Genomic DNA, 25,654 nt, shown 5'->3' with positions numbered 1-25,654 from the left:
AAAGGCCCATGCCAAGAGCTTTAAATCAACAGTTGGAGTCAGACAAGGGTGCAACCTTAGCCCTCTTTTTAATATTTTCTTAAATGATCTACCTGACTGTTTCAACTCTGAAAACTGTGACTCCCCCATTCTCGATAATTTAAAAGTAAGTTGTTTCCTATATGCAGATGATGTTGTCATTTTATCTAAATCTGCTAAGGGGCTACAAAACTGTTTAGACAACTTAAAAATATATACGTCAAAATGGCGCCTGGCTGTTAATACAGATAAAATAAAGGTTATTGTATTCAATAAATCAAACAGAGCCCTGAACAATAATATATTCTTCTCCGCTGAAAAAGAAATTGCCATTGTTAATTAAGCAAATCAATTACCTTGGCATAACTTTAAGTGCTGATGGCAAACATAAAGAGGATATCAATAATTTAAAAAAATAAAGGGATGAAAGCAGTCATGTGACCAAATTTGCCGAGTTCGTAGTTTTTCGCCCATAAAAAAATAACTAAGGCAAAAACATAAGGTTTTTCAGCGTTTTTGTAATAAAGACATTATTCTCTATCAATAATCCGCCCAAAACAGGAACATTTCTACTATTGTGTTTTTTCGACGTTTTTCGAAAAACCTGCATTGGGCTGCAAAAGTAGAACATTCCAGAAGTGGTGAAACGGAAGAGCCGAATTTAATGCGTAAAAATAGAATTTTTACCTCTATGTGGCCAACCAATGGCTGGACACGAAACGTTTGCGATCGTTGCCAAATAGCCCCGGTCCATCACCTGGCGATGCTCTTTCGTTTCACCCCCTCCAAAATGTTCTACTTTCGCAGCCTAATTGCATGTTTTTCGAAAAACATCGAAAAAGCACAATAATTAGTAGAAATGTTCCTGTTTTGGGCAGATTATTGATAGAGAATAATGTCTTTATTACAAAAATGCTGAAAAACCATGAGTTTTTGCCTTAGTTATTTTTTTATGGGCGAAAAAATACGAACTCAGCAAATTTGGTTGCACAACTTCCCTCTATCATATACACCCAGCGACACCGATGCCAACTGACTGTGCCTTCATCCCTTGTCTATTTCTTACACTAGATACCAGCCGATGCCCCCCCCCCCCCCCCCCCGGCTCATTGAGACTGCGTACAGTTGATTATAGTTCCTGGGTTCCCTGTGATCCTGGTGGAAAACATTGCAATAAAGCACACTCAAACAACGAATCACACAAATCCCAGTCCCTGGTGATGTCCATCAAAACAAAAGTAAGATCATTACCGTTCAGACGAGAGAAAAAACATTGTTGAAATGCGTGACGTCACTATGACATCAAGGTTGGCAGCAGGCGGCGAGGAGCCTTGGTTTTCGCTGGTTCCCGGCGCCCCTTGCGGATTGCAAGTAGAAGTGGCTTAATATGAATATAAGTAAATGTACAGTTCAGATCTTTGCTTCTTACATAAAGAGATAACTCACATTATAAATAGATTGTTTACACACATCTTTACCCTGTAAGGGAACCAGCCAACACGGCATTGAGGGGTGAAGGGCGCCCGCTTGAGTTAGATTTCTTAGGTAAAAAAGATCGCCACTGAGAATAGCTTTATAAATGTGCATAATAAATGAAATTATCATCATATTACTAAAAAAAATATTATTTACCAAGGTATAATTTAGATGATTTGAAAAATTCGATATAAAGTACAAGAAACAATCACATGACTGTATCACGTGATACAAATCACCTGACTGTCAGCAGTAAAGTATAAAGCGGGCAACAACAGAACTGGTAAGCCGAACATGAAAACTAATTGGATATATGTTGCAGCATTTACTGTGTTATTCTGTTCGGGTTTGGCGCATTCTGACTACGGTAAGTTAGTAGCTGTATGGAAAATACGGGGGAGTCACTGGGTTACTGATCTAGTGAGCATTACGTGGGAGAACAATCCGCCATCTTTGCGAAATAATACACTGCCATGTTTACTATAATAATAAACACGAAAATCTACTACAGAGAGTAATTTTATGGCTGTAAAACAAAAACAGAAATATTACTTCACGCAACTAATATCACAAATATCACATTAAAGTGCCTGTGCAATGCCCACCCTCACGTTTCCCATTTTAGATCTGTATCCCACTGAAATGGGCAGTTATTGATTTTTTTGCTTAAAGCATGGATCTAGAAGCCGTACCTACACACGAATTGGTGACGTCACAAAATACATGACCTTCAATCGGGGTCGTTTCCTCGGTATATACAAATTACAATAAAGATACTTAAGACATTACACATAAGGTAAAATAAATCATGTGACAAAAAAAATGTCAATATAATGATAATAACGGTAATAAATCCTAGCTTAACAGTTGAACAGAACGATCATATAGTCAGTCGGGTGACGCCGAGGGTCACGCACTTGTTGCAAAATGGCCGTGTGGTTGAAACTGGGTCATGGCGTGACGGGCGAGGAAGACATCATTAAACACTCTCAAAATCACAATAAAACGGGGAAGTGGTTGCATATTACGGCGTAGCTAACATGGGAAATAAAAAAACGCCCATTACAAACGACATGGGTTCGAATCACACGAGATACACACTCACCAGAACCGAAGCAATCAGAAACGAGCAATCGTTTTGGCTTTTCCGTTCAACTCATCGGAACACTGGAGTAGTTAGAAAAATGAACACCACTTAACGACCAACGTCGTGGCGTGGTACACAAGCGTGCCATCAAAATAAAACAAAATTAGCTTGAAAAGACAGTGGGTTCGAGTCCCGCTCAGAGCTACCGTAAAAACGTAAATCAAATAAACTGAAATCTCTCAAACCGTAAACAAGTAAGCAAAGAACGTCGCGAAAAAATAATAAACCTCACAAAACTCCACCGTACAAAACTGAATGAATAAATAATAAAATAACTAACGTCTTAAACTGGATGACGAGCAATTTGTTCAACAGTTTCCAGTCAAAAGAGATAAACAAGACCCAAGTCAAGGTAAGTTTTGTTAAAATGTCGATGGCGTTCCCTATAGGGTGTTATGAAAACATAAACGGAGCCAAAAACGCCGAACGGACCCAAAAAATGCCGAACGAACCCAAAAAAGTACAGAACGGACCCAAACGGACCCAAATAAGTACAGAACGGACCCAAACGGAACCAAATAAATACAGAACAGACCCAAACAGGCCCAAAACAATACAGAACGGACCCAAAAGAAACGAAAAACATGCAACATGTATTGGAACCGAAAGTGAGCCCTCAACGTCCGAGGTCATACCCTTCTAAATACAGGCCCTGGCCGGTTAATAATTTAGTAGATATACATGTAGATCTATTAACTGAACAAAATAAAATGTAAACATATTTGTTATGTTGCTTGTCAGAATAATAAATAAATTAAGGGCCATAAGCTGAGTTTGGTGTATTTTTGTTATGGTTCGGTTGTTAATTTATATTGTACAAATAATAATAAATAATAAAGATAATTTATTGCATCCTTAGAAATACAGTGTTTCCATCAGTTTATAGCAACAAAAGTGAGATATAAAAAAAATAACAAAATAACTATAGCAAATAATAAAAGAAAGATTTTAGTGTTTTTGTTAAGTATCTTTCTCGTTTCTCATTAAGAACGAGCTGTGTATAAATTCTCCAACAAGTTTGATTACATTTTTGTTAGAATTTTTCATTAAGTATGTAAATTTCTGTTGGTCAGTTTTGGTTCCATCAGGAAACATTATATTTAATAATATATCCATTCGCAATGTGTGATATTTTGGGCATTTGATGTGGAGATGCATTTCATCTTCTATGTCTGCTAAAGTACATTGTTTACAAATCCTGTTTTCCAAAGTAATTTTAGGTTGGGCATGTCTACTCTTTTCTATTGCTAGGCTGTGATTACTGGTTCGGAATCTAGAGACGGAAATTCTGTGTTTTAGATTCAGTATAGTTAAGTAACTTTCAAATGATGTTCTTATGAACTATGACCGGGTACAAAAAATCCTGCTGTAACGCGTTTCTCAGTACAGCCATGGCAAAAATATTGATTTGCAAGTATTTGCGAATTTATTTGCCACCTTGTTTAAAATCGGAATTAAATGTGTATAGCTCCACACAGTCTTCAAAACTAACAATGCTCAAAGAGGCAATATGGATAACTTTGGGCATTTTGGACCAGTTTTCAAAATCGTCATTTGATACTGCATTCGTTCGTAATCAACAATATTTGATTTTTCGTGAAATAAAAATCTACTGTTTGAAGCGATCTTAGAAGTATTCGTTGGCCAAAGAAAGGAAAAAATCGAGTGCGCGTGCGTACTATCAGTTTGATATACCTATACGTATAGGCAAATCTTTTGGCACATGCGCACTCGATTTTTTCCGTTCTTTGGCGAACGAATACTTCTAACTTCGCTACAAAAAGTGGAATTTTACTTCACGATAAAGCATATATTTTTGATTATGAACGAATACAGTATCAAAAGACAAATTTTAAAAACTGGTCCAAAATTGCCCAAAGTTATCTATATTGCCTCTTTAAATCCTGCGCCCCTGTAACACTTTATATTTAGTTTCACAGCGAAAATAGTATTGTTACTGCACACATTACGCTATTTGGCGTCCTTTTAAGTAAGCTCTAGATTGATCAACAGAAACCATATAACTGGATCGGCGGGAGTGACACAACTAAAGTCAGTGCATGCAAAATTACTAGTTATTCGGTGAATTATTGTTCGAACAAAACAGATTGTCCCCGTGACCGTATTGATAAACACGCACAGCATAGCATGTTTTTTTTTTATAATCGGCCAAATTTCATAAGGACGTCACTAGTACTAGCCGGACCATAAGAAAAATAGCCATCAGACTCAGCTTATGCCCCTTTATATCATCCTAACGAACGCGTTTTTTAGAATTGCAACCTTATTTTAGTATCTGTACCGATTTTACTAGTGTCATATTCCATGGCCCCATAGCAATAACGTAAATGAAACACACAATATTTCAAGATAATAAATGATTGATTTCTACATTACCCTTTTCTGGGAAATGCAGTAAAATGGTACGTATTCTTATTGCTAAAGTAGAACAAAATGTCAAGTAGGTGCCTTTGCAATCATATTATACGTTTAGCTCTGTTTCCACGAATAGTCCTGTTTATGTCAAAAAAACGGCAACTGAAAAAACTCATCAAAACTACAGTATTTATTTCACAAGTACCGCTTTTATAAAATGTTTTCCTTGAATATGTGATGTTATTTTTCCTAGTTACCATTCTGCTGATTCTCTACGTGAAACAAGTCTGAAATCGGTCCATCTAAATTAGAAACAAAGACTCAACGTCTGGCCGTTCCTTGATTACAGTATTTTGACCAAGCATAGTAAAATGTATTGTCCTTAGATGAGTTGTTGAACTTTACAAACATCTTCTATAATTTTATTCAGCTTCTTGGTCACATTCTCACCATTCAAGACAACACAAATATAGATAATTATGGTTCATGTAATCGGAAATTATCAAAATAAATCATTGGTTTGATTATTCATACATTTAGTTATATTTCCGAATTGTATGATCAAAACCAGAAAGAATTTCACGTCGTGAACGGCAAGTCTTTATTGCATAGTTGGGCATGTATAAGAAGGAATCTTAATGTCTCGCCAATGTGCCTTGACAAATATAACGACATAAATGAACGAAATGCAACAATGCCGTCAGTCTACGTGGCGGAGTCGTGTTTTGTGTGTAGCGGGGGAAGGGGGTCTAGTTACGATTTGCTGGTGTAATTTCATGTATGCTCATTCATTGCGAACATATTTCTGTGTAATTTCAGCATATTAACGAGAAGGGTCTATGAATAACCAAACGTAACACAGAATAGCATAATGCAAATAAACAAACTCTTTAATGAGCAATCTTGAATACATTGTACTAACAGGAACACAAAAAAATACATTTTGACAAGCTCAACACATGAAATTGACCTTAGTTTATCATTTTGTTATACAATACACCAAACTCAGCTTATGGCCCTTAATTTATTTATTATTCTGACAAGCAACATAACAAATATGTTTACATTTTATTTTGTTCAGTTAATAAATCTACATGTATATCTACTAAATTATTAACCGGCCAGGGCCTGTATTTAGAAGGGTATGACCTCGGACGTTGAGGGCTCACTTTCGGTTCCAATACATGTTGCATGTTTTTCGTTTCTTTTGGGTCCGTTCTGTATTGTTTTGGGCCCGTTTGGGACCGTTCTGTATTTATTTGGGTCCGTTTGGGTCCGTTCTGTACTTATTTGGGTCCGTTCTGTACTTTTTTGGGTTCGTTCGGCATTTTTTGGGTCCGTTCGGCGTTTTTGGCTCCGTTTATGTTTTCATAACACCCTTCTCTATATTACGAAAACAATTCAGGCTACAGACGAATATCTTCTGTGGTGTTGTGGAATTTATACTGTGTCTGCGGAATTGTTGATTGAGGGTTCGAAGCCAGCTGTTAACATTTTGTTAGAAAGTTTCACAATTAAATCAAATATCCAATGATACCAGTATATTTATTTCATTATTTTAACAACTTGCAATGGTGTTAGTTGGTCAAACACGAGTTCTTACACCTAAATATGTTTCAAATATTTATCCACACATTTATTCTCTCAATTTAACAACCTTGTAGAGGTGGAAATTAATTAAACAACAGGTATTTACTCACAAATATAATGGTCAATATTTGTCCATACATTCATTCTGTCAATTTAAGAACTTGTAATTGTTGGAATTAATCAAATGAGAGTTGTCTACACCAAAATATTTGTCCACACATTTATTCTCTCAATTTAACAACTTGTAATGATGTAAAATAATTAAACGAGAGCTGTCTACACCAAAATAAGTCTAAAATATTTGTCCGCACATTTATTCTCTCAACTTAACAAATTGTAATGATGTAAAATAATTAAACGAGAGCTGTCTACACCAAAATAAGTCTAAAATATTTGTCCGCACATTTATTCTCTCAATTTAACAACTTGTAATGGTGTAAAATTATTAAATGAGAGCTGTCTACACCAAAATAAGTCTAAAATATTTGTCCACACATTTATTCTCTCAATTTAACAACTTGTAATGGTGTAAAATAATTAAACGAGAGCTGTCTACACCAAAATAAGTCTAAAATATTTGTCCACACATTTATTCTCTCAATTTAACAACTTGTAATGGTGTAAAATAATTAAACGAGAGCTGTCTACACCAAAATAAGTCTAAAATATTTGTCCGCACATTTATTCTCTCAATTTAACAACTTGTATTTGTGGGAATTAATCAAACGAGAGCTGTCTACACCAAAATAAGTCTAAAATATTTGTCCACACATTTATTCTCTCAATTTAACAACTTGTAATGGTGTAAAATAATTAAACGAGAGCTGTCTACACCAAAATAAGTCTAAAATATTTGTCCGCACATTTATTCTCTCAATTTAACAACTTGTAATGGTGTAAAATAATTAATTGAGAGCTGTCTACACCAAAATAAGTCTAAAATATTTGTCCGCACATTTATTCTCTCAATTTAACAACTTGTAATGGTGTAAAATAATTAAACGAGAGCTGTCAACACCAAAATAAGTCTAAAATATTTGTCCACACATTTATTCTCTCAATTTAACAACTTGTATTTGTGGGAATTAATCAAACGCGAGTTGTTTACACCAAAATAAGACTCAAATATTAGTCCATACATTTATTCTCTCAATTTAACAACTTGTAATGGTGTAAAATAATTAAACGAGTTGTCTACACCAAAATTAATCTCAAATACTGTGAAAGGGTTAATTATTCACTGGGTTTTAATTTCGCTTATTTCGCTGACTGCAAAAATGCGCTAAATTAATACCCAGTGAATATGTAAAATTTAGCATAGAACACATTATCTAAATAATAAAACCGTGAATTTAAAACCCACTGAATATGCCTGAAATGCTAAATCAGCGAAATTTAAACCCAGTGAAAATTAACCATTTTACAGTATTTGTCCACACATTTATTGTCACAATTTAACCACTTGTTAATAGTGGAAATTACTTAAACGCGACTTGTTTAATCAGTTGACATCAATGCAACTTACCCGCAGACAGTGCACAACAGAGTATCATTATTGAGCAAATATAAACAGGAACGTGTCTTGGCATTAGGTTTAGGGTCGGGTCAGGTATGGGCAACGGAATTATTAACAGGAACGTGTCTTGGCATTAGGGTTAGGGTCGGGTCAGGTATGGGCAACGCAAATGGCAAACACCCAATTGGCAAAATGTACACTAACGGGTTATGCCATGTATATAGTTTACACAAGTAAAAACACAAAATTGGCAATTTTTTGGACAATTGTAACTCAATAATAGAAGTATGTTGTATTTCTATATATATACACACTATATACTCTTATCAATTGCAAACACAACCAGTCAATCCATCGTGGTCTTGTGGGTCAGTTCTCTTCATAGTGATCAGGAGGAGCCGGGTTCAATTCCCTTGCCTGCCCATCTTTTTCTCGCAAACACTATTTGGCAATAAAGCTAAATATGACAACAAATTATTCAATTTGCATGACTACCCACATAGCTCAGTTGATTTGTACTATGTCAGCAATGTGAGCGATCGCTAGTTCGAATCCAGTATGTTTAGTTAGATTTTTGAATGCTAGTGAAGACAGTGCTCCTATGAAAGACATGAAAGACGTTAAAAACATAAACAACGGATTCAAAAACTCAAGTCAGAAAAACAGAACGCAAGAATACTACCTCACATGGAAGCCAGTCGAAGTCGATGAAGAAGAACACAGTTGACAGCTGTAGGTCACGTGCAACAACAGACACGAGGAGCATGGCTGCTCTCCAAATGGGTCCCTTCTTTTGTATTGACCCCCTAATGATTACTGATCCCCCTTTCTAACTCTTCCCCCAAAAATAATATATCGCCCCTTTTAAAATGTATTGACCCACAAATTAATGAAAATTCATGAGCACAGAAACTGCTACGTCATGAATAAATTAGCATAATTAAAAAAAAATTGCATAAAGTGTAGGTACGTCTTCTGGAGTCCTGCCATTGTTTCTGGATTTCCGACTCTCGCCGAAAGTGCGCCACCAAATGCCAAAATGTGAGAGGAAGTCATACCCCTGAGCCGTAATAACACTGGTCATTCAGTATACTTTTAAACGATATACATTTTTCAGTCAACGTTTTCTTTCTTTCTTTTTTTGTCCATTTTCTTTTTTTTTTGAGTGAGAGAGTTTTTAGATGTTTTAGATGTGAAGTATTCACACGTTTCTAATCAATCTGAAGGTGCGACATCAGTGGACGAAAGCCACTTAACCTCAGATTCATTTTTTGGAAAAACTGTCCTCGTCCATGAAAAAAACAACTAGGTTTAAAGAGAAACGCCGACAACATAAACCTGGCGCAACACTTTTGAAAGAAATAGATTCCAGACCATGATCACAGAGGCGGATTTCAGAAGAGAGAGAGACGTCGGGCAAGTGTTTCACATGAGTTGACTTTTTTGCGATCCTGATTATCGTTTTATAGAGACCATTTAGTCCCTGTTAAGTAAAAGGTAGCAATAATTTTGACAGTGACACAAAAACGAAGCGTCGGACAAACAGGAAATTACACAGCCCTTACACACTGCTAATTGTTTTCATTTTCGAAGGCTAAAAGTTTCTGAATTGTTTGGTGGTTTGTGTTGAATGTCAAATTCACACCTCTGTTCTTTATTTTACCTCCATGCTTGCAGCTTGATCTGCGTAATAATTTCTGAAATAAGAATCCGGGCTTGGTCAATGTGTTTCCACCAAATAAAGTTTTAATATGATGTTATAATTATGACAATCAGACAATCACGCCATGGATCACGCTAACTCGAATCCACTCTGAATTTATCTGTATGTGTGTCCATCTCGATTATTTTTGTTATCCAAATTAAACGCCGCTTTTAACACACTTGCCCTCGTAGTGACCCGACGCATTCACCTATTTCAACAAAATTTCAATTTATTTCCACGCGGCTGTCATTTATTTAGTAACTGTGATTTGTCGTTTTTTTTAAATTATTTTATAGTGATCACTATGGTCTAATGTTTAGAATGTCAAAATATGTTCTCTTTTATTTTAATTTTGAAAGTTTTACTCAGACGATCGATGAAATAAAACAGTGTAGTGACGTGCCTAGTAACCTGCTAAATAACGAGATAATTCTGACGTCAAATTCTATTATGTTCAGCGACAGTGTGCAAACGTGTGCCGCTGACGATCACGGTGACCAGCTACACCAGAACGAACATATTTCGCATCTAGCTCAACCCCATGCAACAAAAATTGATACTATGTGTTCATTATAGTCCATTCCTCCTCGACGAACAAGTACATAAGTGAAAATTTAGTCAAAGACGAGAAAACTGCCAAAGAAATATGCCATGCGACTTCCCCTTCTGACGTCATAAGGGGAATTTCTGTATGCAAATAAGAAGCTAATGAGGAGCCTCGTTTTAAAATACACAAAAATAAAGTTGCTGTAGATTGAGTTTAAAACACATTTTTTCACTTAAAAAAATAATTCATGCTTAGAAATATAAAATAATAATAATATTTATGCATCAATGGATAATTTTAGGCGTGAAAATAGCAGCCATTTCACAGGCACTTTAAATACATAGGCAGGACTCCAGAAGACGTACCTACACTTTATGCAAATTTGTTTTTAATTATGCTAATTTATTCATGACGTAGCAGTTTATGTGCTCATGAATATTCATCATTTTGTGGGTCAATAAATTCTAAAAGGGGCGATATATTATTTTTGGGGGAAGAGTTAGAAAGGGAGATTAGCAATCCTTAGGGGGTCAATACAAAAGAAGGGACTAATTTGGAGAGCAGGCTTGCTCTTCGTTTCTGTTGTTGCACGTGACCTACAGCTGTCAACTGTCTTCGTATTTCGACTGGCTTCCATGTGAGGTAGTATTCTTGTGTTCTGTCTTTCTGACTTGAGTTCTTGATATACAGAAGTGTCCTGTCCTGATTTGAAATTGCAATCTTTGAGTTCCCAGCGCACTGTCTTGTCCACTGTACCACGAGTTTCTTCACAAGTGACAGGATTTAAGTTCTACTTATAGGAGCACTGTTTTCACAAGCATTCAAAAATCATGCTAACCGTACTGGATTTGAACCAGCGATCTTTCACATTGCCTACATTGTACATATCCACTGAACCATGTGAATAGTCATGCAAATGAATGATTTGTTTTCATATTTAGCTTTATTGCAAATTAGTGTTTGCGAGAAAAGACTGGCAGGCATGGGAATTGAACCCAGGTCCTCCTGAACACTGCGTAGACAACTGACCCAAAAGACCACAATGAATTGACTGGATGTGTTTGCATCTGATAAGACTATATAATGTGTATATATATAGAAATACAACATATTTCATTCAGTTTTGCATGGTGGAATGTTGTGAGGTTTTTTTTTATTTTTCGCGACGCTCTTTGTTTACTTGTTACGGTTTGAGGGATTTCAGTTTATTTTATTTACGTTTTTACGGTAGCTCTGAGTGGGACTCGAACCCACTGTCTTATCAAGCTAATTAGTCCTCGTTCAGACGCAGTCCGAAAACAGGGACTTATGTTTTGACCTCCGTGTGTGCGTGCATGTGTGTGTGTGTGTGTGTGTGTGTCTGTGCGTGCGTTCGTGCGTGCATGCGTTCGTGCGTGCATGTGTCCGGACCTGTATCTTAGAAATGCCTGGACCAATCACAATCAAACTTCATACATACATCATACATGATATTATACATATGCACGTCAATTTGTTTCAAGATCTGATTCAAGATGGCCGAATGGCGGCCATTTTTGTGCTAAAAATCATCAAAATTAAGCATTTCTCGGCTGTTTACAGATGGATTTTGTTCAAACTTGGTATATACATTAGACATTATAGGACCTTGATGCAAATAATTTTGTTTTTCAGATAAGATTCAAAATGACCGACTGGCGGCCATTTTGTATTAATGAATGTGGTTCTCGTGCCATATCTCTGACTTGCTTTCACTGATTATGTTCAAATTTTAAATACTCATTATACATCATGTCATAGATAGACAGATATACTCGTTTGACGATCCTATTCAAAATGGCCAAATGGTGGCCTTTTTTGTGCTAAACAATCATCAAATATCAAACATTTCTGGCATTTATGGATGGATTTTGTTCAAACTTGGTACATATATTAGACATTAAAGGTTCATGATGCACATCATTTATTTTTCAGATCGGATTCAAAATGACTGTCTGGCGGCCATTTTGTTTTAATGAATGGGCTTCTAGACCCATATCTCTGACTTGTTTTGACTGATTATATTCAAATTTTAAATATTCATTATACATCATGTCATAGATAAACAGATATATTGGTTTGACTATCCTATTCAAAATGGCCGAATGGTGGTCATTTTTGTGCTAAAAAATCATCAAATATCAAGCATTTATGGGTGTATTTCATTCAAACTCCTGATGCTCATCATTTTATTTTTCAGATTGGATTCAAAATGTCTGACTGGCGGCCAATTTGTTTTAATGATTGGGCTTCTAGAGCCATATCTCTTAAATGCTTTGACTTATTATATTTAAATTTTATATATACGTTATACATCATGTTATATACATGTATATACATGTTTTCATAATGGCTGATTTTGAATGCTGTTCCAGAGCAATATCTCCCAATATGGACATGTACTTGTTTGACGATCAGATACAAATGTCAATCATTTTAATGTTAAAAAATCATATTCCTGACATGGTTATATTCCAGCTATATTACTATAAACAAAACTATGTATCTTAAATTTGATAACTAATGGGGACTGTGCCATGCATGGCTTGTTATTTGTGTTCATTGTACGTCCGTCATCCATAGTCCCGTCTGACAACTGTTACATTTACACCTTCTTGTTGAAAACTACCAGCTGAATTGCTTTGATACTTAGTGTGTAGGTAACTTTGGTGGACCTTTCAAATTTGTTTATTTCATGGTGATATCTTGTATTTTCATTTTTTAATAGTTCTTCTTGAGAACGTTGGGTGAACCACTTTCTAACTTCCTTACTCTTTATGTAATTCATTTCATTTTCTGATTAAAAATTTCTGACTCATTTGTGTTTTGTTTACTATTTAACTACAACTGGTAACAGGGACTGTTTATTGGTTTGACTTTGGTTTGCTATATCATCCTCTGCTGTGTGAAGGCTACCCACTTTTCAATTCATTCATTCATTTACCGGTATTAATTAAGCTTTCATGTTTTTTTGTTTTTTTTATTGTATTTTATTTTGATTAGATTTTATTGAATTTGAAAAATGGACACAGAAGGTAAGAAGCATCACTTTCATCAGTCCGCAACTGTTGCTGTCTATTTGTGTTCAAGCCTCTCTATCAAATCAACGCTTAATCATACATTTTGTATCGTTGCTGTGGACCTAAAAGTGAGGCTTTGAATGCAAATTAGTCAGCAATGGCCACGGAATGAAAAAAACAAATAGTTAAAAAAGTTGGCAACAATATAAACTTTATTTAACAATTCATCTTTCTTTAGCAAATATCCAAAGAATAGGTTATATTCACTACGTTCAATTACCCACCGTAGACTACGGTCAGTCAAAATGTCTATTTTGAACTGTAGGCATTTGGGGCTTTTGCCTTGAAGGCGTGTGTTTTTCACTGGAGTTGTGAGGCCTGGCATATTTTTTCAGAGCCATCAAAATCGTTGAGAATGATCGCGTCGCTCGTATTTTCACAGCAAGGTCGTGCATCCAGTAAAAATCGGTTAAAGTGAGTTGCGTGTTTGGCATGAGTGGAAAGTCCTCACGCTCGGCTACCGGTACTTCGTGTACCGAGATGTCGAGTTGGAGGCAGAAGTACCAACATATTTCTTGGTCTCCCCCGTCGTTCGGCAGGCATCCTCACAGTCTGTGTTTTCAGACGGTGGTTTACCCGATTTTACTGGCTTCAGCGTGGCTGTGCCCCTGGAGGTCTTTCCTCCTATGGGGCCTGTTGCAAGTTCCTTTTGTGGATTCGTCTGAGATGAGGCCTTGGTCGATGAACTGTCGGGGAAAATTGCGTCCCTGGCAGGCCGGGTAGATCAGATGCAGTTGGAGCGTGCTATCTCCACTGCAGCCCCTCGGTGGGCAAGCAGGAAGAAACACAAAAGCATTGCTCGCATTTAAAACATGTACGCATAGAGGCTCTCAGTAGACTCGCACAGACGAAAGGTTTATCTGAGCGGGCTGCCAACGTCCTGGCCAGGGCGAACAGGGATTCCACCAAAGCTGCCTATATTTTTAGGTGGCGAGCATACACTGATTGGCGGAAAGGAGATTGGTCCATAACATCCCTTTATTGTCCATGTAGCAGACTTCTTCGTCCACCTGTTTGATGAAGTGGGTTTGTCCTATGCAGCGATCGTTGGCTACAGGCCGGCCTTGTCCCCCACCATTGAGAACGCTTTGGGAACAAGACTAGCTGATTGTCTTATTATTAGGAGACTATTTACTGCTTTCCATAACCAGAGGCTGAGACCCCGTACAAGGGAACCGCCCAACTGGGATTTGTAGTTTGTGTTGTCCGCTCTAAGCAGACCGCCCTTTGAGCCTCTCCGATCAGCACCACTCAAATTTTTGACATGGAAAACTTCCTACTGGCCCTCGCCTCAGGTAGGCATCGGTCAGAACTGGGGGAATTGTCCTTCTTGTACCGCCTTTATGGACAATCAAGTTGTGCTCAAGACACGAATCGGGTTTCTCACCAAGAACCAAATCCCAGGACATGATCCCCATCGATCGTCATCCCCCGGCTGTCAAATTTTGTCGGCCCGGAGGGTCAGCAGGAATTGCTTCTATGCACTTAGTTGCTACAAAAACCGTACTGGAGTTTCAAGTTGGGGTGCCAAGCACATGTCTTTGTGTTGCGGCCCAGGCAGGCAGGATAGGCCGGCCTCTTTGTCTTCCATCGCCAGGTGGGTGACTGCGCCTGTATTAGAGGTTTATAATACAGAGCTTGCAGAGACACCAAGCTCGTAGCACATGAGGTTCGTGCGATTGCTAACTCACCAGTGCTAGCAGCCGGCGCCTCCCTTTCTGAGGGCAGGCTTCTGGAAAACGCAAACGTCTTTATCAACTACTACCTAAGAGACACCCAAACCATTGAGGATGGCCTCTTTTAGGCTGGGTCCCGTCGTAGCGGGTCAAGTTTGCTGACCCAGCCCGAACAACCACAAGGGTCCCTGTGCATAGGCAATTAGTCAATCTCAGCATTTTTGCGGACAGATTTCTCTACCATCAGCACTCCTTGGAAGTTTCCAGGTCTCACTTTTCGGCCTATGTCCTCATGCAGAACTGTTTAAGTCTTTACTTCGAAACATACTACCCCCTAATTTGGGTTTTGGGTCTAGCACAGGCAAGGTAAAACACCACCCTCTTTTGGGGGTTTTAACTAGGTGATGAGTGGTGTAAAGTGTATCATCCCGGACTGGGAAAAGACTTTCATCATTTTCTGTTTGCTCGGGAAAACCCGCCACCTATCGGCGTCTGACTACAGTTCACAATAGTCATTTTGACTGACCAGAGTCTATGGTAGGTAATTGAACATAGTGAATTTAGGCATAGGGTCCTTCGAACCCGCCTATTCACATAGTCCATAACCACCATAGACACTGGGTCACCCCCAACCATCCCACTCTTTCCATAGCGTTGATCTAAGTCCTTGATGCGAAGAGAAAGGAACCAGAATGATTATCCGGCTGTAATGGCACGGCCATATGGCCTCGGTCATGTGGTTCGTGACTTACATTGTAAGGGAAAAGAATCTTGGGGTCATGGGGCTTCCCCTGATCTAGATTCTATCTCTCCGTCATTGCCAGAATCGCTGAATAATGCCTACAGTTCAAAATAGTCATTTTGACTGACCGGAGTCTTTGGTGGGTATGAACTATGTGAATAGGCGGGTTCAGTAAAAACTCTTTGCCTAAATATTTTGGGTTAACCTTTTGTTCTTGTTTTTTTGTTTTTGTAATACATGTATACCATACCATAGAGGTATAAACAGATACCTCCATGACCATACAAAACACTTGGATGGTTTTAGTAGTATAATAATTTTTTTATTATATATCTGTCCATAACTATTTTTTGACCCTAGATAATGTATATTGCATACATATTTTAATATATAATATTAATCCATTTATCTAACTGACTATTGCTATTCATAGCTACATTGTATCTACACTGCGATCACTAATTAACCACAAATTGTACTGCATTTGGTAAGACCTTTAATTACTATTTTTGTTTTCACTTAGTATAATGTACAGTATAACAATCATGGTGTATTTGATTTGCGATATGGCATTTGGCAGAAGAACTATGCAATGGTTAAAGAACACAACTCTAAAAACCATACATATACTTGTGAGTTCAATTCAACCTAAGTTGTTGACAGCTGCTATTCACTGGGGTTGTTAGCAAAATTCATAATTCAAGCAACATTTTGTATATAAATATTACAATTTTTACTAATTCAAACTGTGATATGTAATCAATTTACTACATTTATTACAGAAAGAGGAAGATAGAACAGTCATACATGTATTTCTATTTATTTATTGACACTGATAAAATCACAATTATACTGCATTTTTACTATTGCATTTATTGTAGTGTTTTACATTTTATTTTAGTGGCAATGAACAAGTTTGCAGATATGAGCTTTGATGAGTTCAGACAACAATACCTTATAACTGCTCCACAGGTATATGTTATGTCACATGTATCGCATGGTATGTTCACCGGTCAATGTTGATGAAAATGACTAGGATTTCTCGAAATGACAAAACCCTTAAACGATCTATATAAATGTAGAAAACATTAGATATTGTTGATTCACACATAGTTTGATTGTGCATTGACCTCAACCATTGCTTGGTCATTATTATTGACTATTGTAAAACTTGTGGTTATTTTTCTTGTGGTTACAGTTTTTATCCAATTTCTTTCAAACCTGCATGTTAACCAGTTGATGATGTTTGCTAAGTTTGGTTTTGGTATGTATTCTATGTACATTAGTGAAATTGTCTTCTACTTTAAGTTATAAAAACATGAACAATTTTTAACTATAATTATTTTTTTAGAAACTTTTATTCTCACCTAAATTTTAGCTAGTAGTTTTCTGCAGAGAATGTTTAGGTATTGTAATTATTGCATTGTTTAGGACTTTCCATGCTAGGAAAAGAGTTACCTGGCTGCAAGTTCATTAGTTTGTATCCATCCATCAATTTGCTACCATATTTATCCGGGTAAGAGCCCAGGGTCCTGAACATGGAAAATTGCCAAAAAATAGGGGTGGGCATTTGCCCGTATCCCCTGCAAAGTAATCGAAAATTCACAAAAATTGACAACACACAGTTCAAACTGCGACAGGGAATAGAACAGCAAATGACAATATGCAACATTAGAAGTAAAACAAAAATAATATTTATTGCTTATATAATGTAACAAATAAACCAGAAATAATAAAAATCGACAGTGAGGACTCATTTGAATTAGGATTTCCTCGCCAACAAACAAGCCCAATACGCGTGAACTCAAAATGAACTAAAATGTCGGGAGTTAAACTGCGTATTTCTGGTCTTGACAAATTACGGATCAACTGTCATACAAGATCAATAATAATTTACAAATTTACATAGTAAAAATTCATAGCTATTTGAAAAAACTTCCCAGATCTTTATTTGTATGTTCATTGCCATTCAATTCGTCAAACTCAAAACCCCCAAAGTCCAAGTCGGCATAACTGTAGCCATCAAACAAAATCCCTACAGCTTCGTTCTGAAGTTCATTTCACAGTCTGTCAGCTTGGCATTTTTCATTCATGTCTAATTACAATAAAGAGACAAGATAAATGGGGTCACTCTGCTGCGATGGCACATGATGCTTTTGTTTCCGCTATGGCAATCATCTTTGACCATTATGCATCTGCTTTACTGAGGACTTAAAAAAGGACTTCCACGGAACACAGACTGAAAAAAACAAAAACAATCAAAGTCCATCAAACAAAAGTGCATACAATACTGTTATTATTGGCGACTCTATTATCAAGCACATTGATCCACGTAAATTCTCAACAGTCAGGAAAACCCATGTCAAAGCGTTAAATGGAAAAGGTATTAGCGAGGTGACAACTTATCTGGAAAACTCAAGTTTCAAGAACCCACGTAACATAGTAGCACATGTTGGATCTAATGACCTGGACAGAACTACAGAGTCAAAGAATGAAGCACTACTCGAACAACTACCATCAGAAACTCGTAAACCTGATTGACGTCACCCGTAAAACATATCCACAGCATAGAATATTCGTCTCTAGTATTCTACCCAGAATTGACAAAGCCCAGTTTAACACAACAGCAACTAGTTTCAACTCATCCTTACAGTCCTTATGTGAAGACACAGCGGATGTGCACTTTATACAAAACAATCTACTTGACGCAACAAACAATATTAAATCGTACTTGTACGAAGACAAAGTGCACCTAAATGACAGAGGAACTAAATTCCTAGTCACCAACTTCAAACGTAATATATATCAGACCATCATAAAACGTACAAAACATACAAACCATCATAAAACGTAGCGAAACATTGGTCACAGAAACAAAGAGCAAGCTACACTCAACAGAAGAAAACACAGTAGACAATATTCATTACTTGATGACCTACTTACCAGCCTGGCGAGCTATATAAAAAAACAATAGGTTCAATGAACTCACTCCAAAACATTCTTATTTTAGAAAACATTTTCTGACCTAGAATTCAGATATTGTTTGCTTTCAATGTATTTTTTTTTTTTTTTATATGATGAATGTTGCTAATAAGCCCTCCCTTAAATGTACTTCCTGGAACATTCATGGTAGCTTAGATCTCAAAATTAGAGATAATAACTTTCTAGATCTTATTAGTGACTTTGATATTATTAGTCTGGTGGAAACCAAAACAGGTTCAGATTCCTGTATCCAATTGCCAAATTTCTGCCAGTTTCATTCATTTCGAGCTGATAAACACAAAAAAGCCCGCTCTAACTCGGGAGGAATCGTTGTTTATTTCAGAAACACTTTAAAAAAGGGCATTAAACAAGTGAAGAGTGGAAGTGATGATTTTCTCTGGCTGCTCCTAGACAAAGAATTTTTTAATCTTGACGAGGATATTTATTACGGCACCATTTATCTTAGCCCGCAGTATTCAAGTATTTTCAAATGGAAAGACGCAAATTTATTTCAAGTATTCGAGGATGATATTAATAGATATTCAAAACGTGGTTCAGTTATTCTATCAGGTGATTTCAATGCCAAAACCAAAAACATTATGGAATTGACCTCTTTCAGTAAAATTAACTATCAGTCATCCGCTCCAAATATTAACACTAGAAAAAGGGCATCTCAAGACTTGGCAGTAAAAAATCATTATGGTGACTCATTGTTGGATTTATGTTTATCCGCAGAACCAACCATCCTCAATGCTAGATGTATAGGAGATAAAACTGGCAAGTACACTTGTCAACAAACTAAAGGCAGCAGTGTAGTTGACTACACTATTGTTAGCAATAATCTATTTAACAAAATTAATCTATTCTATGTTCACCCTCTTAATTTATTACTCTCAGATCACTTCAAACAAATGCAATTTACACAAATAATATTTCGAAAATAACACACTCCCACAGTGATAAATTAGTACATGAAACTGACACTTACATTTGGAATAGCGAGTAAAATTTGATATTCAACCTAACGCTACAAAGCAGAGATATTACAAATTTAATTAATAACTATAACATTAAACATTTTGACAATACACAACAATCAATTGATGAGGCAAATACTATGCTCTCAAGTATTTACATTGAAGCAGCTGGCAGATGTCTGAAAAAACATATCAGGAGAAAACCAAAAAAAACTAAATGTAAACCGAAATGGTTCAACAAGGACCTATATAATCTAAAGAAGGAAATTTTGGGTATCTGCAGTAAATTTAGTGCAAACCCATACAACATTAAACTGAGAGAAAAATGCTACAGTCTGAAGAGGGAATACAAGCGGCTAATAAAAAAGAAAAAGAGAGATTTTAAAAATGATATATTGAACAAGCTCGAATGTTTTAGCAAATCAAACCCCAGTGAGTACTGGAATTTATTAAGAGAGCTAAAAGACACCAAAATAAACAATGACTCTGATAATGTTGACAGTCAAACCTGGTTTGAACATTTTAGGAACCTGAGTAAAAAAACAAGTAATACAATGAGCGAAAACTCATTGCAGCCACAACTAAAAAATCATGAATCACTCTCTCTACCTAAAGCCAACTTAGACAAGTACATCTCATAACTAGAAATCCAAAATGCTATAACTAAACTCAAAAATAAAAAAGCTCCAGGCGCAGATAAAATTACCAATGAAATGATCAAGGCCAGCAGGAACCCACTAGTAAAACCACTACAAAAACTATTCAATTGAATCCTGCAGAGTGGATACATCCCTAATTGCTGGAATTTAGGTATGATCACTCCTATTTTCAAGAAAGGAGACAAAACAAATCCAAACAATTACAGAGGCATCACACTTCTTAATAGTATCAGTAAACTGTTCACCTCCATTCTTAAGCAACGGCTTTTGAAACATCTAAAGGAAAACAACACAATTATCAGAGAACAAATAGGATTTATGCCAAACTGTAGCACCAAAGACCATCTATTTGTCCTCAAACAACTAACCACAAAATACCTAAGCAACAAAAATACTTTGTTTGCTTGTTTCATTGACTTCCAGAAAGCCTTTGATTCCATCTGGCATCTAGGTCTCTTCTGGAAACTTATCCAAAGTGGTATTACAGGTAAATTCTACACCATCATAAAATCCATTTATCTGAACTCAACAGGATGTGTTAAACTTAAACAGGGTGTAACAGACAGCTTCACAATTAATAGAGGAATTAGACAAGGGGATGGACTCAGCCCTCTCCTTTTCAATATCTATGTAAATGACATTAAAACATCATTAGACTTGGCTCGTAATGACCCACCAAGTCTCTTAAACACAAGTCTCCCTTGTCTGCTATCACAAAACGTAGACACTAAAACAAAACAGTTAATCAATATTGAGAAATGTATTCAAAATTATCACATCTATGCCTTTACAGAAACGTGGCTAGACCAGAAATCAATTAATTTAATTCCAACACCAGAAGAATACTATGTTCATCACAAAATTCGCAGGCAACGTAGTAAAGCATGGAAAAACTCTGGTGGTATAAGCATGTATATAAAGAAATCAATAAGACCTGGTATTACTGTGATACAAAACTCTAGTGATTTTACACAATGGTTAAAACTTAACAAAAAATATTTTAATCTTGTAAGAGATATTTATTTATGCACGGTGTATGTCCCACCAGCTGATTCCTCATGGTATGTGACAATAGATTAAGTAAATATATTTAGAACTTTAAAGTCAAAACATTAGTACCAGGAAGTGACCACTGTCCAATATCAACAACAATACAAATGCCAACATTTACAGAAACAGAGTTTAACATAGGTAAACAAAAACCTGCAAAATCACCCAGGAAGCTATAAATGGACGAAGTCAGCAACAGATATTTACAAGATATTTTTAAAAACAAAAGAAGGTGAACAATTAAAGTCATTTACAGAAACTGATTTTACAAAAAAACATGTAAATGAGATAACCCAAAAATTTCAAAATTTATTAGAAAACATTGCCAAAAAATGTAACATAAAAAAGACAAAACACAGAAAAAACATTAAGAAAAGTAAAGTAAAACCCACTGACTCGAACTGTATGAAAATGAAGAAACAACTAGAAACTCTTGCAAAGCACGTACAACAGAGACCTTATGATGAAAACTTGAGAAAAGTATATCATGATGAAAGAAAACTATTCAGAAAATATGTCAAAACACTTCAAAAGGAAAGATGGCAAATGACGAAACAAAAATTAGACAACCTAGATAATGAAGAAAATACAATGAAATTTTGGGAGGTAATAAGACAATACACAAAGAGAAAACAAGACAGCATTGTGTCTGAAATACCATACAATGATTGGATAAACCATTTCCAGAATATCAGTCAAAATACTAGTACTTCAGAAAAGAGACAATCAGAAATACAGAAACACAGAAACAATTAAGGGAATTAGAAAATATGAATTTCCTAAATATGTTGAACTCTGAAATATCACTTAAAGAAATCAATGAAGCTTTGAAAAAGATAAAAACAAGAAAATCAGTTGGAATTGATGGCATCCCATCTGAAATGCTAAAGCATAGTCATCCATTAATAGCAGAAGCATTACAAAAGATTTTTAATATCATTTTACAAAGGGGAGAATATCCATATTGTTGGAACACAAATATAATTACACCAGTACATAAAAAGGAAGACAAATATGATCCGGCCAATTACAGAGGCGTATCAACAAGTAACACAATTGGAAAATTATTTGCAATAATTTTAAATAAACGTATAACACAACATTATCCATAATCAAAGTAAGCTTAGAAAGAACTCCCGTGTGCTGAGAGTATTGGAGACACATTAAAAATTACTTGAACTTGAGATATTGATGGAAACGCAGAAAACTAATTATGCAAATAAGGTAATTAATATGAACAGATTTAAGTGTAAAACTAATAAGGTCTGCACAATGTACCAATTTCATTGAAATGTGATTAGAACCAAAAAATATTAATTATTATGGTAATTAGAGAATTAATATGAACAGATTTTAACCCAAAATTAATCAGGCTGTCTATTGTCCTAAAGCATTTATGTACCAAGTTTTATTCAAATGTGATGATCAATACTTGAGATATCAGTATTAATTAATTATGTTAATTAGGTGATTAATAAGCATAAATATTTAACAAAAACTAATATGGTGTATAGTCCTAGGTTCGTTGAAATGTGATGGGTACTCTTTAAAAATTTTCATTAAAATCCAATGAGTGGTTTTTTAGACATCAGTGCAACAGCCATAAAACATCAAATCAAAGAAAGCTTAGAAAGAACTCCCGTGTGCTGAGAGTATTGGAGACACAAAATTACTTGAAATTGAGATATTGATGAAAACGCAGAAAACTAATTATGCAAATAAGGTAACTAATATGAACAGTGTAAAACTAATAAGGTCTGCACAATGTACCAAGTTTCATTGAAATATGATTAGAACCAAAAAATTATTAACTATTATGCTAATTAGAAAATTAATAATAACAGATTTTAACCCAAAATTAGGGACGACGTCAAAAGATCGAAACTTATTAGCTTTAGTTTAGGGGTGGGGGGGGGTTTGACCTCAAAAAGTTTCTATCCTACAAAAAACGATTTTATTATTTTTTAATGAAGTCAAAAAAATATTGGAATATTTGTAATTCGTTTTTTTCTCTATCCAATCATGGACAAAAATGAAAAAAACAAAACATCCAAGACGAGAAAATGGTTTGGTCCGAGTGTAAAGTCTTTTTACACCCACCAGACAACCAACTGCTATGCCATACTACTGTCAGATTATCAATTTGTATTTAATGGTGAAAGTAGTCTGACGCCATGGTAAATATTTATCAATTAAGTTTCAGTGGGGGGGTTTGGAAAAAAACTAAAAGAATTATGTTTTTTATCCTATATTGAACTTTTGATGTTGTCCCTTAATAAGGCCATTGTCCTAGAGCATTTAATATGTTATTGAATTATTTATATTATGTTTCATTGAAACGTGATCATTACTACTCGAAATATCAAAAGCTGACAATTAATTAATTATGCAAATTAGGTAATTAATATGTACTGATATTACCCCAAAAACTATCAGGTCTGTGCAGTGTCATATGACATCTATGTACCAAGTTTTATTGAAATGTTATGATTAGTACTTGAGATATCAGTGGAAAAGCCGAAAATTTATTAATCATTATGCAAATTAGGTAATTAATATAAACAGATTTTTACCCAAAACTAATCAAATCTGCGCATTAGTTTGGAGCATCTATGTGTCAAATTTCATCAAAATCCAATGAGTGGTTTTTTTAGATATCAAGATATCAGTGGAACAGTCATGGAACAGCTAAAAATCAGCTAATTAATATTCATGGATTTTCACCAAAACCTAATCAACTCTGCGCATTATCCCAGAGCATCTAAGTACCAAGTTTCACCAAAATTTGATTAGTGGTTCTTGATATAACGGTGGAACAAAAAAAGTGACATACATACATACATACATACATACAGACAGGGTAACTGCAAAGACTTCGCACACAGGAGTCAAAAACCAAGCCGGCTTTAGACGCAATCACAGAACAACTGATCATATACTGACATTACATACACTGATCAAAAAATACCAATCAAAAAACAAAAAACTTAACACTTGCTTTATAGACTTAAAAAAATGTTTTGATACAGTTTGGATAGAGGGACTATTCATAAAATTATTACAAAACAACATATGTGGGGGGGGGGGATACATATCGAGTCCTAAAACATATGTATATGAATATGCAATTCAAAATTAAATTAAATGACAAAGTGACCCAGAGCTTTAAAATGCAAGAAGGTGTCAATCAAACAAGGGTGTCCATTAAGCCCAATATTATTTAACATTTTTATAAACGACTTGGTAGCCAACATTGATAACTGTACAATGAATAGTCCAAACCTAAATAGTCAAAACATCTCTTCACTTCTATTCGCTGATGATATTGTTCTAACGGCTATTAACAAAGAAGACTTACAAAGGTCATTAGACACACTTTATGAATATACAAAACAATGGGGTTTACAGTTGAATATGAGAAAAACAAATTATGATTTTCACAAAAAATGGTCATAAATCAAAAGATACAGAATTCTCATATGGGCTAAACACGATTGAAAAAACAAACCAATTCACATATCTAGGGGTAACATTTAATACAAATGGGGCAATGAACATGACCATGGAAAGATTGGTAGATAAAGCAAAAAAAGCTGATGCAGCAATCAAACCAGTATTAACATCAAACAAGTTAAACATGCTTTTACAATTGAAATTATTTGAGGGCATCCAGACACCAATTTTAACTTATGCTGCAGAAATTTGGGGAATCAATAGCAGACCAGAGTACTGGGACAAAACGTGTACAGAAAAACACCATTTAATGTTCTGTAGACGATTATTAAATGTTAATAACAGAACAAGTAACATTGGTAGTAGAATGGAAATTGGACGACTACCATTACTAGCATTTTTTTTTTTTTTTCTTTTCAATTGTCTATGAATGTCTTGTGTTTTGTTTTTTTGTTTGCTATCTTTTTGTATTACTTTATTGTATTTTCAACTAAGATCCCACTCCGGGATACGGTTTCAATAAAGATTATTATTATTATTATTATTTTTTTTATTACTGAGTTGGTAGTCTTCGGCATGACATGGATTTGCAAGCTGCTACCAAATATTCTATAAAGCCAAAATAACGTGATTTCAACCACT

General features: G+C 35.6%; 1 protein-coding gene across 1 annotated transcript in view; it reads left to right on the top strand.

Annotated features, from left to right (window-relative positions):
- The first annotated feature begins 1,729 nt into the window (after positions 1-1,729).
- LOC100370397 (pro-cathepsin H-like) overlaps positions 1,730-25,654 on the top strand; it is a 43,338-nt gene continuing 19,413 nt past the window's right edge. The window contains exons 1-4 of the mRNA XM_085506853.1: positions 1,730-1,861; positions 13,397-13,428; positions 16,415-16,523; positions 16,793-16,863. Of these exons, the coding sequence (XP_085362979.1) occupies positions 1,789-1,861; positions 13,397-13,428; positions 16,415-16,523; positions 16,793-16,863 (285 nt within the window). The 5' untranslated portion in view covers positions 1,730-1,788. The remainder of the gene's footprint in view (positions 1,862-13,396; positions 13,429-16,414; positions 16,524-16,792; positions 16,864-25,654) is intronic.

This window comes from Saccoglossus kowalevskii, chromosome 13 (genome assembly GCF_978046115.1).
Source record: "Saccoglossus kowalevskii chromosome 13, keSacKowa6.1, whole genome shotgun sequence".
Taxonomy (NCBI): Eukaryota; Metazoa; Hemichordata; class Enteropneusta; family Harrimaniidae; genus Saccoglossus; species Saccoglossus kowalevskii.
The sequence above is the reverse complement of the archived record's forward strand: the minus strand, read 5'-3'. Positions and strand labels throughout refer to the sequence as shown.